Genomic DNA, 15,533 nt, shown 5'->3' with positions numbered 1-15,533 from the left:
TAGGTACACAGTAGTAGGAGTAGCATCATCATCAGTAGTAGTATCATCATCATCAGTATCATCATCATCATCACAGAGACAGTGAGACACAGAGACACAGAGACAGTGAGACACAGTGAGACACAGAGACAGTGAGACACAGAGACACAGAGAGACAGGTGTCCCCACATCACTTGCTGTAACACCATCAGTAGACTAGGAACCAGTCTCCTGTAGCTGTCAGCTCCATCCTGTAGGTACACAGTAGTAGTAGCAGCATCATCAGTAGTAGTAGCATCATCATCAGTATCATCATCATCATCATCAGTAGTAGTAGCATCATCATCAGTAGTAGTAGCATCATCATCAGTAGTAGTAGCATCATCATCAGTAGTAGTAGTATCATCATCAGTAGTAGTAGTATCATCATCACAGAGACACAGAGACACAGTGAGACACAGAGACACAGTGAGACACAGAGAGACAGGTGTCCCCACATCACTTGCTGTAACACCATCAGTAGACTAGGAACCAGTCTCCTGTAGCTGTCAGCTCCATCCTGTAGGTACACAGTAGTAGGAGTAGCATCATCAGTATCATCATCAGTAGTAGTAGTAGTAGCATCATCATCAGTATCATCATCATCAGTAGTAGTATCATCATCAGTAGTAGTAGCATCATCATCAGTATCATCATCATCATCACAGAGATACAGAGACAGTGAGACAGAGACACAGAGACAGTGAGAGACAGAGACACGGAGAGACAGAGACACAGAGACACAGAGAGACAGGCGTCCACGCATCACTTGCTGTAACACCATCAGTAGACTAGGAACCAGTCTCCTGTAGCTGTCAGCTCCGTCCTGTAGGTACACAGTAGTAGTAGCAGCATCATCAGTAGTAGTAGCATCATCATCAGTATCATCATCATCAGTAGCATCATCAGTAGTAGTAGCATCATCATCATCAGTAGTAGTAGTAGTAGCATCATCAGTAGTAGTAGCATCATCATCAGTATCATCATCATCATCAGTAGTAGTAGCATCATCAGTAGTAGCATCATCATCATCATCAGTAGTAGTAGTATCATCATCACAGAGACACAGAGACACAGAGACACAGAGACAGTGAGACACAGAGACACAGAGAGACACAGAGAGACAGGTGTCCCCACATCACTTGCTGTAACACCATCAGTAGACTAGGAACCAGTCTCCTGTAGCTGTCAGCTCCATCCTGTAGGTACACAGTAGTAGTAGCATCATCATCAGTAGTAGTAGCATCATCATCAGTATCATCAGTATCATCATCAGTAGTAGTACTAGTAGCATCATCAGTAGTAGTAGCATCATCATCACAGAGACAGTGAGACACAGAGACAGTGAGACACAGAGACACAGAGACACAGAGACACGGAGAGACAGAGACACAGAGACAGTGAGACACAGAGACACAGTGAGACACAGAGAGACAGGTGTCCCCACATCACTTGCTGTAACACCATCAGTAGACTAGGAACCAGTCTCCTGTAGCTGTCAGCTCCATCCTGTAGGTACACAGTAGTAGGAGTAGCATCATCAGTATCATCATCAGTAGTAGTAGCAGCATCATCATCATCAGTAGTAGCATCATCATCATCAGTATCATCATCAGTATCATCATCATCAGTATCATCATCATCAGTAGTAGTAGCATCATCAGTAGTAGTAGTAGTAGCATCATCATCAGTATCATCATCATCATCAGTAGTAGTATCATCATCACAGAGACAGTGAGAGACACAGAGACACAGAGACAGTGAGACACAGAGACACAGAGACACAGAGAGACAGGTGTCCCCACATCACTTGCTGTAACACCATCAGTAGACTAGGAACCAGTCTCCTGTAGCTGTCAGCTCCGTCCTGTAGGTACACAGTAGTAGTAGTAGCATCATCATCATCATCAGTAGTAGTAGCATCATCAGTAGTAGTAGTAGTAGCATCATCATCAGTATCATCATCATCAGTAGTAGTAGCAGCATCACAGAGACAGTGAGACACAGAGACAGTGAGACACAGAGACAGTGAGACACAGAGACACAGAGACAGTGAGAGACACAGAGACACGGAGAGACAGAGACACAGAGACACAGAGACACAGAGAGACACAGAGAGACAGGTGTCCCCACATCACTTGCTGTAACACCATCAGTAGACTAGGAACCAGTCTCCTGTAGCTGTCAGCTCCGTCCTGTAGGTACACAGTAGTAGTAGTAGCATCATCATCATCATCAGTAGTAGTAGCATCATCAGTAGTAGTAGTAGTAGCATCATCATCAGTATCATCATCATCAGTAGTAGTAGCAGCATCACAGAGACAGTGAGACACAGAGACAGTGAGACACAGAGACAGTGAGACACAGAGACACAGAGACAGTGAGAGACACAGAGACATGGAGAGACAGAGACACAGAGACACAGAGACACAGAGAGACACAGAGAGACAGGTGTCCCCACATCACTTGCTGTAACACCATCAGTAGACTAGGAACCAGTCTCCTGTAGCTGTCAGCTCCATCCTGTAGGTAAACAGCAATAGTAGTAGTGTCATCATGTATCTCTCTCATGTCTCTCTCATGTCTCTCTCCCCGCCCCGTGTCTCTTTCTCTCCGTGTCTCTCTCTCTCCCCGTGTCTCTCTCCCCGTGTCTCTTTCTCCACCCCGTGTCTCCCTCTCCCCGTGTCTCTCTCCCCGCCCCGTGTCTCTCTCTCTCTCTCTCCCCGTGTCTCTCTCTCTCCCCGCCCCGTGTCTCTCTCCCCGTGTCTCTCTCTCCCCACCCCGTGTCTCTCTCTCTCCCCGTGTCTCTCTCTCCCCGCCCCGTGTCTCTCTCTCTCCCCGTGTCTCTCTCTCCCCGTCTCTCCCCGTGTCTCTCTCTCCCCGTGTCTCTCTCTCCCCATCTCTCCCCGTGTCTCTCTCTCTCTAACTCTCTCTCCGTGTCTCTCTCCCCGCCCCGTCTCTCTCTCCCTGTGTCTCTCTCTCTCCCTGTGTCTCTCTCCCCGTGTCTCTCTACCCGTGTCTCTCTCTCTCCCCGTGTCTCTCTCTCTCCCCGCCCCGTGTCTCTCTCTCTCTCTCCCCGTGTCTCTCTCCCCGTGTCTCTCTCTCTCCCCGTGTCTCTCTCCCCGTGTCTCTCCCCGTGTGTCTCTCTCTCCCCGTGTCTCTCTCTCTCCCCGTGTCTCTCTCCCCGTGTCTCTCTCTCTCCCCGTGTCTCTCTCCCCGTGTCTCTCTCTCAGTCCCCGTGTCTCTCTCCCCGTGTCTCTCTCTCCCCGCCCCGTGTCTCTCTCTCCCCGTGTCTCTCTCTCCCCGTCTCTCCCCGCCCCGTGTCTCTCTCTCCCCGCCCTGTCTCTCTCTCTCTCCCCGTGTCTCTCTCCCCGTGTCTCTCTCTCCCCGTGTCTCTCTCCCCGTGTCTCTCTCTCTCTCTCCGTGTCTCTCTCCCCGTGTCTCTCTCTCTCTCCCCGTGTCTCTCTCTCTCTCCCCGTGTCTCTCTCCCCGTGTCTCTCTCTCTCTCCCCGTGTCTCTCTCCCCGTGTCTCTCTCCCCGTGTCTCTCTCTCCCCGTGTCTCTCTCTCTCCCCGTGTCTCTCTCCCCGTGTCTCTCTCTCTCCCCGTGTCTCTCCCTCCCCACCTGTGCGACGTGCACCAGCAGGAGGTGCAGAGCCGCGGCCATCACGGACGGCTCCTGTCTCTCTCTTGTGTCTCTCTCTTGTGTCTCTCTCTTGTGTCTCTCTCTTGTGTCTCTCTCTTGTGTCTCTCTCTTGTGTCTCTCTCTTGTGTCTCTCTCTTGTGTCTCTCTCGTGTGTCTCTCTCTTGTGTCTCTCTCTTGTGTCTCTCTCATGTGTCTCTCTCATGTGTCTCTCTCGTGTCTCTCTCTTGTGTCTCTCTCTCCCCGTGTCTCTCTCTCCCCGTGTCTCTCTCTCCCCGTGTCTCTCTCTCTCTCTCCCCGTGTCTCTCTCCCCGTGTCTCTCTCCCCGTGTCTCTCTCCCCGTGTCTCTCTCTCTCCCCGTGTCTCTCCCCGTGTCTCTCTCTCCCCGTGTCTCTCTCTCCCCGTGTCTCTCTCCCCGTGTCTCTCTCCCCGTGTCTCTCTCCCCGTGTCTCTCTCTCCCCGTCTCTCCCCGTGTCTCTCTCTCTCTAACTCTCTCCCCGTGTCTCTCTCTCTCCCCGTGTCTCTCCCCCCACCCCGTGTCTCTCTCTCCCCGTGTCTCTCTCTCTTCCCGTGTCTCTCTCTCTCTCCCCGTGTCTCTCTCTCTCTCCCCGTGTCTCTCTCTCCCCGTGTCTCTCTCTCCCCGTGTCTCTCTCTCTCCCCGTGTCTCTCTCTCTCTCTCCCCGTGTCTCTCTCTCTCTCCCCGTGTCTCTCTCTCCCCGTGTCTCTCTCTCTCTCTCTCTCCCCGTGTCTCTCTCTCTCTCCCCGTGTCTCTCTCCCCGCCCCGTGTCTCTCTCTCTCCCCGTGTCTCTCTCTCCCCGTGTCTCTCTCTCCCCGTCTCTCCCCGTTTCTCTCTCCCCCCACCCCGTGTCTCTCTCCCCGTGTCTCTCTCTCTCCCCGTGTCTCTCTCTCTCCCCGTGTCTCTCTCTCCCCGTGTCTCTCTCCCCGTGTCTCTCTCCCTCCCCACCTGTGCGACGTGCACCAGCAGGAGGTGCAGAGCCGCGGCCATCACGGACGGCTCCTGTCTCTCTCTTGTGTCTCTCTCTTGTGTCTCTCTCTTGTGTCTCTCTCTTGTGTCTCTCTCTTGTGTCTCTCTCTCTTGTGTCTCTCTCTTGTGTCTCTCTCTTGTGTCTCTCTCTTGTGTCTCTCTCTTGTGTCTCTCTCTTGTGTCTCTCTCTTGTGTCTCTCTCTTGTGTCTCTCTCTTGTGTCTCTCTCTTGTGTCTCTCTCTTGTGTCTCTCTCTTGTGTCTCTCTCTTGTGTCTCTCTCTTGTGTCTCTCTCTCCCCGCCCCGTGTCTCTCCCTCCCCTCCCCGTGTCTCTCTCTCTCTCTCCCCGTGTCTCTCTCTCCCCCCGTGTCTCTCTCTCCCCGTGTCTCTCTCTCTCTAACTCTCTCTCCGTGTCTCTCTCTCCCCGTGTCTCTCTCCCCGTGTCTCTCTCTCTAACTCTCTCCCCGTGTCTCTCTCTCCCCGTGTCTCTCTCTCCCCGTGTCTCTCTCTCCCCGTGTCTCTCTCTCCCCGTGTCTCTTTCTCTCTCTCCCCGTGTCTCTCTCTCCCCGTGTCTCTCTCTCCCCGTGTCTCTCTCTCTCTCCCCGTGTCTCTCTCTCCCCGTGTCTCTCTCTCCCCACCCCGTGTCTCTCTCTCTCCCCCCGTGTCTCTCTCTCTCTCCCCGTGTCTCTCTCCCCGTGTCTCTCTCTCTCCCCGTGTCTCTCTCTCTCCCCGTGTCTCTCTCCCCCCGTGTCTCTCTCTCCCCGTGTCTCTCTCCCTCCCCACCTGTGCGACGTGCACCAGCAGGAGGTGCAGAGCCGCGGCCATCACGGACGGCTCCTGTCTCTCTCTTGTGTCTCTCTCTTGTGTCTCTCTCTTGTGTCTCTCTCATGTGTCTCTCTCTTGTGTCTCTCTCTTGTGTCTCTCTCTTGTGTCTCTCTCTTGTGTCTCTCTCTTGTGTCTCTCTCTTGTGTCTCTCTCTTGTGTCTCTCTCTTGTGTCTCTCTCTTGTGTCTCTCTCTTGTGTCTCTCTCTCCCCGCCCCGTGTCTCTCCCTCCCCTCCCCGTGTCTCTCTCTCTCTCTCCCCGTGTCTCTCTCTCCCCCCGTGTCTCTCTCTCCCCGTGTCTCTCTCTCTCTAACTCTCTCTCCGTGTCTCTCTCTCCCCGTGTCTCTCTCCCCGTGTCTCTCTCTCTCTAACTCTCTCCCCGTGTCTCTCTCTCCCCGTGTCTCTCTCTCCCCGTGTCTCTCTCTCCCCGTGTCTCTCTCTCCCCGTGTCTCTTTCTCTCTCTCCCCGTGTCTCTCTCTCCCCGTGTCTCTCTCTCCCCGTGTCTCTCTCTCTCTCCCCGTGTCTCTCTCTCCCCGTGTCTCTCTCTCCCCACCCCGTGTCTCTCTCTCTCCCCCCGTGTCTCTCTCTCTCTCCCCGTGTCTCTCTCCCCGTGTCTCTCTCTCTCCCCGTGTCTCTCTCCCTCCCCACCTGTGCGACGTGCACCAGCAGGAGGTGCAGAGCCGCGGCCATCACGGACAGCTCATGTCTCTCTCTTGTGTCTCTCTCTTGTGTCTCTCTCTTGTGTCTCTCTCTTGTGTCTCTCTCTTGTGTCTCTCATGTGTCTCTCTCATGTGTCTCTCTCTCTCTCCCCGTGTCTCTCTCTCTCTCCCCGTGTCTCTCTCTCCCCGCCCCGTGTCTCTCTCACGTGTCTCTCTCCCTGTGTCTCTCTCTCCCCGTGTCTCTCTCTCTCTCTCTCCCCGTGTCTCTCTCATGTGTCTCTCTCTCTCCCCCCGTGTCTCTCTCTCTCCCCGTGTCTCTCTCTCCCCGTGTCTCTCTCTCTCCCCGTGTCTCTCTCTCCCCGTGTCTCTCTCTCTCTCCGTGTCTCTCTCTCTCCCCGTGTCTCTCTCCCCGTGTCTCTCTCTCTCTCCCCGTGTCTCTCTCCCCGTGTCTCTCTCTCCCCGCCCCGTGTCTCTCTCACGTGTCTCTCTCCCTGTGTCTCTCTCTCCCCGTGTCTCTCTCTCTCTCTCTCCCCGTGTCTCTCTCATGTGTCTCTCTCTCTCCCCCCGTGTCTCTCTCTCTCCCCGTGTCTCTCTCTCCCCGTGTCTCTCTCTCTCCCCGTGTCTCTCTCTCCCCGTGTCTCTCTCTCCCCGTGTCTCTCTCTCTCCCCGTGTCTCTCTCCCCGTGTCTCTCTCCCTCCCCACCTGTGCGACGTGCACCAGCAGGAGGTGCAGAGCCGCGGCCATCACGGACGGCTCCTGTCTCTCTCATGTGTCTCTCTCGTGTCTCTCTCTTGTGTCTCTCTCTTGTGTCTCTCTCTTGTGTCTCTCTCTCTTGTGTCTCTCTCTCTCTCCCCGTCTCTCTCTCTCTCTCTCTCCCCGTGTCTCTCTCTCTCTCCCCGTGTCTCTCTCTCCCCGTGTCTCTCTCTCTCTCCCCGTGTCTCTCTCTCCCCGTGTCTCTCTCTCTCTCCCCGTCTCTCTCTCTCTCTCTCTCCCCGTGTCTCTCTCTCTCTCCGTGTCTCTCTCTCTCTCCCCGTGTCTCTCTCTCTCCCCGTGTCTCTCTCTCCCCGTGTCTCTCTCCCCGTGTCTCTCTCTCCCCGTGTCTCTCTCCCTCCCCACCTGTGCGACGTGCACCAGCAGGAGGTGCAGAGCCGCGGCCATCACGGACGGCTCCTGTCTCTCTCTTGTGTCTCTCTCTTGTGTCTCTCTCTTGTGTCTCTCTCTTGTGTCTCTCTCTTGTGTCTCTCTCATGTGTCTCTCTCATGTGTCTCTCTCTTGTGTCTCTCTCTTGTGTCTCTCTCTTGTGTCTCTCTCTTGTGTCTCTCTCTTGTGTCTCTCTCTCCCTGCCCCGTGTCTCTCCCTCCCCTCCCCGTGTCTCTCTCTCTCTCTCCCCGTGTCTCTCTCTCCCCGTGTCTCTTTCTCTCTCTCCCCGTGTCTCTCTCTCCCCGTGTCTCTCTCTCTCCCCGTGTCTCTCTCCCCGTGTCTCTCTCTCTCCCCGTGTCTCTCTCCCCGTGTCTCTCTCTCTCCCCGTGTCTCTCCCTCCCCACCTGTGCGACGTGCACCAGCAGGAGGTGCAGAGCCGCGGCCATCACGGACGGCTCATGTCTCTCTCATGTCTCTCTCGTGTCTCTCTCTTGTGTCTCTCTCTTGTGTCTCTCTCTTGTGTCTCTCTCTTGTGTCTCTCTCTTGTGTCTCTCTCTTGTGTCTCTCTCTTGTGTCTCTCTCTTGTGTCTCTCTTGTGTCTCTCTCTTGTGTCTCTCTCTTGTGTCTCTCTCTTGTGTCTCTCTCTTGTGTCTCTCTCTTGTGTCTCTCTCTTGTGTCTCTCTCTTGTGTCTCTCTCTTGTGTCTCTCTCTCATGTCTCTCTCTCGTGTCTCTCTCTTGTGTCTCTCTCTTGTGTCTCTCTCTTGTGTCTCTCTCTTGTGTCTCTCTTGTGTCTCTCTCGTGTCTCTCTCTCTCTCCCCGTCTCTCTCTCTCTCTCTCCCCGTGTCTCTCTCTCCCCGCCCCGTGTCTCTCTCTCCCCGTGTCTCTCTCTCTCTCCCCGTGTCTCTCTCTCTCCCCGTGTCTCTCTCTCTCTCCGTGTCTCTCTCTCTCCCCGTGTCTCTCTCCCCCCGTGTCTCTCTCTCTCCCCGTGTCTCTCTCCCTCCCCACCTGTGCGACGTGCACCAGCAGGAGGTGCAGAGCCGCGGCCATCACGGACGGCTCCTGTCTCTCTCATGTGTCTCTCTCTTGTGTCTCTCTCTTGTGTCTCTCTCTTGTGTCTCTCTCTTGTGTCTCTCTCTTGTGTCTCTCTCATGTGTCTCTCTCATGTGTCTCTCTCTTGTGTCTCTCTCTTGTGTCTCTCTCTTGTGTCTCTCTCTTGTGTCTCTCTCTTGTGTCTCTCTCTCCCCGCCCCGTGTCTCTCCCTCCCCTCCCCGTGTCTCTCTCTCTCTCTCCCCGTGTCTCTCTCTCCCCGTGTCTCTTTCTCTCTCTCCCCGTGTCTCTCTCTCCCCGTGTCTCTCTCTCTCCCCGTGTCTCTCTCCCCGTGTCTCTCTCTCTCCCCGTGTCTCTCTCCCCGTGTCTCTCTCTCTCCCCGTGTCTCTCCCTCCCCACCTGTGCGACGTGCACCAGCAGGAGGTGCAGAGCCGCGGCCATCACGGACGGCTCCTGTCTCTCTCTTGTGTCTCTCTCTTGTGTCTCTCTCTTGTGTCTCTCTCTTGTGTCTCTCTCTTGTGTCTCTCTCTTGTGTCTCTCTCTTGTGTCTCTCTCTTGTGTCTCTCTCTTGTGTCTCTCTCTTGTGTCTCTCTCTTGTGTCTCTCTCTTGTGTCTCTCTCTTGTGTCTCTCTCTTGTGTCTCTCTCTTGTGTCTCTCTCTTGTGTCTCTCTCTTGTGTCTCTCTCTTGTGTCTCTCTCTTGTGTCTCTCTCTCTTGTGTCTCTCTCTTGTGTCTCTCTCTCATGTCTCTCTCTTGTGTCTCTCTCTTGTGTCTCTCTCTTGTGTCTCTCTCTTGTGTCTCTCTCTTGTGTCTCTCTTGTGTCTCTCTCGTGTCTCTCTCTCTCTCCCCGTCTCTCTCTCTCTCTCTCCCCGTGTCTCTCTCTCCCCGCCCCGTGTCTCTCTCTCCCCGTGTCTCTCTCTCTCTCCCCGTGTCTCTCTCTCTCCCCGTGTCTCTCTCTCTCTCCGTGTCTCTCTCTCTCCCCGTGTCTCTCTCTCCCCGTGTCTCTCTCTCTCTCCCCGTGTCTCTCTCCCTCCCCACCTGTGCGACGTGCACCAGCAGGAGGTGCAGAGCCGCGGCCATCACGGACGGCTCCTGTCTCTCTCTTGTGTCTCTCTCTTGTGTCTCTCTCTTGTGTCTCTCTCTTGTGTCTCTCTTGTGTCTCTCTCGTGTCTCTCTCTCTCTCCCCGTCTCTCTCTCTCTCTCTCCCCGTGTCTCTCTCTCCCCGCCCCGTGTCTCTCTCTCCCCGTGTCTCTCTCTCTCTCCCCGTGTCTCTCTCTCTCCCCGTGTCTCTCTCTCTCCGTGTCTCTCTCTCTCCCCGTGTCTCTCTCTCCCCGTGTCTCTCTCTCTCTCCCCGTGTCTCTCTCCCTCCCCACCTGTGCGACGTGCACCAGCAGGAGGTGCAGAGCCGCGGCCATCACGGACGGCTCCTGTCTCTCTCTTGTGTCTCTCTCTTGTGTCTCTCTCTTGTGTCTCTCTCTTGTGTCTCTCTCTTGTGTCTCTCTCTTGTGTCTCTCTCATGTGTCTCTCTCTTGTGTCTCTCTCTTGTGTCTCTCTCTTGTGTCTCTCTCTTGTGTCTCTCTCTTGTGTCTCTCTCTTGTGTCTCTCTCTTGTGTCTCTCTCATGTGTCTCTCTCTTGTGTCTCTCTCTCTCTGTCTCTCTCTTGTGCCTCTCTCTTGTGTCTCTCTCTCTTGTGTCTCTCTCTCTCTCCCCGTCTCTCTCTCTCTCCGTGTCTCTCTCTCTCTCCCCGTGTCTCTCTCTCTCTCCCCGTGTCTCTCTCTCTCTCCCCGTGTCTCTCTCTCTCTCCCCGTCTCTCTCTCCCCGTGTCTCTCTCCCCGTGTCTCTCTCTCTCTCCCCGTGTCTCTCTCTCTCTCCCCGTGTCTCTCTCTCCCCGTGTCTCTCTCCCCGTGTCTCTCTCTCTCCCCGTGTCTCTCTCTCTCCCCGTGTCTCTCCCCGTGTCTCTCTCTCTCCCCGTGTCTCTCTCTCTCCCCGTGTCTCTCTCTCCCCGTGTCTCTCTCTCTCCCCGTGTCTCTCTCTCTCCCCGTGTCTCTCCCCGTGTCTCTCCCCCCGTGTCTCTCTCCCCGTGTCTCTCCCCCCGTGTCTCTCTCTCTCCCCGTGTCTCTCTCCCTCCCCACCTGTGCGACGTGCACCAGCAGGAGGTGCAGAGCCGCGGCCATCACGGACGGCTCCTGTCTCTCTCATGTGTCTCTCTCGTGTCTCTCTCTTGTGTCTCTCTCTTGTGTCTCTCTCTTGTGTCTCTCTCTCTTGTGTCTCTCTCTTGTGTCTCTCTCTTGTGTCTCTCTCTCTCCCCGTGTCTCTCTCTTGTGTCTCTCTCTCCCCGTGTCTCTCTCTCTCTCCCCGTGTCTCTCTCTCTCCCCGTGTCTCTCTCTCCCCTTGTCTCTCTCCCCGTGTCTCTCTCCCCGTGTCTCTCTCTCCCCGTGTCTCTCTCCCTCCCCACCTGTGCGACGTGCACCAGCAGGAGGTGCAGAGCCGCGGCCATCACGGACGGCTCATGTCTCTCTCTTGTGTCTCTCTCTTGTGTCTCTCTCATGTGTCTCTCTCTTGTGTCTCTCTCTTGTGTCTCTCTCTTGTGTCTCTCTCTTGTGTCTCTCTCTTGTGTCTCTCTCATGTGTCTCTCTCTTGTGTCTCTCTCTTGTGTCTCTCTCTTGTGTCTCTCTCTCCCCGCCCCGTGTCTCTCCCTCCCCTCCCCGTGTCTCTCTCTCTCTCTCCCCGTGTCTCTCTCCCCGCCCCGTGTCTCTCCCTCCCCTCCCCGTGTCTCTCTCTCTCTCTCCCCGTGTCTCTCTCTCCCCGTGTCTCTCTCTCTCTCTCCCCGTGTCTCTCTCCCCGTGTCTCTCTCTCTCTCTCCCCGTGTCTCTCTCCCCGTGTCTCTCTCTCTCCCCGTGTCTCTCTCCCCGTGTCTCTCTCTCTCCCCGTGTCTCTCTCCCTCCCCACCTGTGCGACGTGCACCAGCAGGAGGTGCAGAGCCGCGGCCATCACGGACGGCTCATGTCTCTCTCTTGTGTCTCTCTCTTGTGTCTCTCTCTTGTGTCTCTCTCTTGTGTCTCTCTCATGTGTCTCTCTCTTGTGTCTCTCTCTTGTGTCTCTCTCTTGTGTCTCTCTCATGTGTCTCTCTCTTGTGTCTCTCTCTTGTGTCTCTCTCTTGTGTCTCTCTCTTGTGTCTCTCTCTCTTGTGTCTCTCTCTTGTGTCTCTCTCTTGTGTCTCTCTCTTGTGTCTCTCTCTTGTGTCTCTCTCTCTTGTGTCTCTCTCTCTCCCCGTCTCTCTCTCTCTCTCTCTCCCCGTGTCTCTCTCTCCCCGTGTCTCTCTCTCTCTCCCCGTGTCTCTCTCTCTCCCCGTGTCTCTCTCCCCGTGTCTCTCTCTCCCCGTGTCTCTCTCTCTCTCCCCGTGTCTCTCTCTCCCTCCCCACCTGTGCGACGTGCACCAGCAGGAGGTGCAGAGCCGCGGCCATCACGGACGGCTCCTGGTCGGACAGCGCTCGCGACAACACCGCCGCCGATGAAGACTCATCACGCTCATCACGCTCCTGCTGATGCTGATGCTGATGCTGCTGATGATGATGCTGATGATGGTGGTGGTGCTGACGCTGAAGAAGTCGAGGAAGCGCTAGGATCGCCTTCTTGCGGACGAGCTCGCTGCGTGTCGGAGGGAGGGGGTGGAAAAACGTTTTTGTCGGGAGCTCCCGGGACTGAAACGACGGCCTAGATAATCCCCGCCCACCTTCGTGGGTCATTTGGGGAAAAGTCACCAGCACGTAGGATGGAAATTAAGCGGGTTAGTTCACTCACGTTTTTAAAGTGTTTTTTTTTGTGTGTGTGTGTGTGTGTGTGCCGGAAAAAATGGGGGTAGTGGGTGGGAGAGAGAAAACCTTATTTGTTGTTGTTGTTATTATTGTTGTTACATTTTGCTAGTGGCAAAAGGTAGGTTGTAATGATGATGTGCATTGGCTCATCCCGAGCCCTCGTTACTTGGATAGTGTTGGTAATAGGTATTTTTACCCCTTTTTTAACTGGCACTTAAAAAACTGACACCTTTATTCAAGGGGATCGTGTTTGCAATAACCACAACACAAGCAGTCAGAATTGCAAACAAAAGAGACAACTCTGATAATAATAATATTGGCACAGTCCTTGAATTTTGATTTGTCCACACCAGAGACGGCTTTTCTTAGAGCCCTTTAATTTCCACTGGTGTTGGACCAGAAGACGCCAAAAGGCGTACAACTTTAAAAACAGCAGAGCACTATCAGAGTTATTAAGGTGCTTGGGGTGAGCCATTTACATTATGAGAACTCCTTTGCCAGTAACAAGATATAGGAATAGGTTTTTACCCCTTTTAACTGGCACACAAAACTGACACCTTTATTCAAGGGGATCGTGTTTGCAATAACCACAACACAAGCAGTCAGAATTGCAAACAAAAAAAGACAACTCTGATGATAATACTATTGGCACAGTCCTTGAATTTTGATTTGTCCACACCAGAGACGGCTTTTCTTAGAAGCCCCTTAAGTCTCTCCACTGGTGTTGGACCGGAAGACGCCAAAAGGCGTACAACTTTAAAAACAGCAGAGCACTATCAGAGTTATTGAGGTGCTTGGGGTGAGCCATTAACATTATGAGACCTCCTTTGCCAGTAACAAGATATAGGAATAGTTTTACCCCTTTTAACTGGCACACAAAAACTGACAACCTTTATTCAAGGCATCATGTTTGCCATAACCACAACACAAGCAGTCAAAACTGCAAACAAAAGAGACAACTCTGATAATAATAATATTGGCACAGTCCTTGAATTTTGATTTGTCCACGCCCGAGACGGCTTTTCTTAGAAGCCCCTTAAGTCTCTCCACTGGTGTTGGACCAGAAGATGCCAAAAGGCGTACAACTTTAAAAACAGCAGAGCACCATCAGAGTTATTGAGGTGCTTGGGGTGAGCCATTTACATTATGAGACCTCCTTTGCCAGTAACAAGTTATAGGAATAGGTTTTTACCCCTTTTAACTGGCACACAAAACTGACAACCTTTATTCAAGGCATCATGTTTGCAATAACCACAACACAAGCAGTCAAAAATGCAAACAAAAAGAGACAACTCTGATGATAATAATATTGGCACAGTCCTTGAATTTTGATTTGTCCACACCCGAGACGGCTTTTCTTAGAAGCCCTTTAAGTCTCTCCACTGGTGCTGGACCAGAAGACGCCAAAAGGCGTACAACTTTAAAAACAGCAGAGCACTATCAGAGTTATTGAGGTGCTTGGGGTGAGCCATTAACATTATGAGACCTCCTTTGCCAGTAACAAGTTATAGGAATAGGTTTTACCCCTTTTAACTGGCACACAAAACTGACAAACTTTATTCAAGGCATCATGTTTGCAATAACCACAACACAAGCAGTCAAAAATGCAAACAAAAAGAGACAACTCTGATAATGATATTGGCACAGTCCTTGAATTTATATTTGTCCACACCAGAGACGGCTTTTCTTAGAGCCCTTTAATCTCCACTGGTGTTGGACCAGAAGACGCCAAAAGGCGTACAACTTTAAAAACAGCAGAGCACCATCAGAGTTATTGAGGTGCTTGGGGTGAGCCATTTACATTATGAGACCTCCTTTGCCAGTAACAAGATATAGGAATAGGTTTTACCCTTTTAACTGGCACAAAAAAAACTGACAACCTTTATTCAAGGCATCATGTTTGCAATAACCACAACACAAGCAGTCAGAATTGCAAACAAAAGAGACAACTCTGATAATAATAATAATATTGGCACTGTCCTTGAATTTTGATTTGTCCACGCCCGAGACGGCTTTTCTTAGAAGCCCCTTAAGTCTCTCCACTGGTGTTGGACCGGAAGACGCCAAAAGGCGTACAACTTTAAAAACAGCAGAGCACTATCAGAGTTATTGAGGTGCTCTGGGTGAGCCATTTACATTATGAGACCTCCTTTGCCAGTAACAAGATATAGGAATAGTTTTACCCCTTTTAACTGGCACACAAAAACTGACAACCTTTATTCAAGGCATCATGTTTGCAATAACCACAACACAAGCAGTCAGAATTGCAAACAAAAGAGACAACTCTGATAATAATAATATTGGCACAGTCCTTGAATTTTGATTTGTCCATGCCCGAGACGGCTTTTCTTAGAAGCCCCTTAAGTCTCTCCACTGGTGTTGGACCGGAAGACGCCAAAAGGCGTACAACTTTAAAAACAGCAGAGCACTATCAGAGTTATTGAGGTGCTTGGGGTGAGCCATTAACATTATGAGACCTCCTTTGCCAGTAACAAGTTATAGGAATAGTTTTACCCCTTTTAACTGGCACACAAAAACTGACAACCTTTATTCAAGGCATCATGTTTGCAATAACCACAACACAAGCAGTCAGAATTGCAAACAAAAAGAGACAACTCTGATAATAATATTGGCACAGTCCTTGAATTTATATTTGTCCACACCAGAGACGGCTTTTCTTAGAGCCCTTTAATTTCCACTGGTGTTGGACCAGAAGACGCCAAAAGGCGTACAACTTTAAAAACAGCAGAGCACTATCAGAGTTATTGAGGTGCTTGGGGTGAGCCATTAACATTATGAGATCTCCTTTGCCAGTAACAAGATATAGGAATAGGTTTTTACCCCTTTTAACTGGCACACAAAAACTGACAAACTTTATTCAAGGCATCATGTTTGCAATAACCACAACACAAGCAGTCAAAAATGCAAACAAAAAGAGGACAACTCTGATGATAATATTGATATTGGCACAGTCCTTGAATTTTGATTTGTCCACACCCGAGACGGCTTTTCTTAGAAGCCCTTTAGTCTCCATTGGTGTTGGACCAGAGGACGCCAAAAGGCGTACAACTTTAAAAACAGCAGAGCACCATCAGAGTTATTGAGGTGCTTGGGGTGAGCCATTTACATTATGAGACCTCCTTTGCCAGTAACAAGATAAAGGAATAGGTTTTTACCCCTTTTAACTGGCACACAAAACTGACAAACTTTATTCAAGGCATCATGTTTGCAATAACCACAACACAAGCAGTCAGAATGCAAACAAAAAGAGACAACTCTGATAATAATAATATTGGCACTGTCCTTGAATTTTGATTTGTCCACGCCCGAGACGGCTAATCTTAGAAGCCCCTTAAGTCTCTCCACTGGTGTTGGACCAGAAGACGCCAAAAGGCGTACAACTTTAAA

At 52.1% G+C, this 15,533-nt stretch overlaps 1 protein-coding gene across 1 annotated transcript in view; it reads right to left on the bottom strand.

Annotated features, from left to right (window-relative positions):
• The window catches only part of LOC142923951 (uncharacterized), a 43,468-nt gene extending 39,617 nt beyond the window's left edge, over window positions 1-3,851 (bottom strand). The window contains exon 1 of the mRNA XM_076064976.1: window positions 3,642-3,851. Coding sequence (XP_075921091.1) covers window positions 3,642-3,851 — 210 coding nt within the window. The remainder of the gene's footprint in view (window positions 1-3,641) is intronic.
• Between the last annotated feature and the right edge of the window lie 11,682 nt (window positions 3,852-15,533).

The sequence above is a fragment of the Petromyzon marinus genome, unplaced genomic scaffold (genome assembly GCF_048934315.1).
Source record: "Petromyzon marinus isolate PM22_M1 ecotype Great Lakes invasive population unplaced genomic scaffold, UKy_Petmar_22M1.pri1.0 PM_Scaffold_95, whole genome shotgun sequence".
In the NCBI taxonomy this organism is placed as follows: Eukaryota; Metazoa; Chordata; class Hyperoartia; order Petromyzontiformes; family Petromyzontidae; genus Petromyzon; species Petromyzon marinus.
The sequence above is the reverse complement of the archived record's forward strand: the minus strand, read 5'-3'. Positions and strand labels throughout refer to the sequence as shown.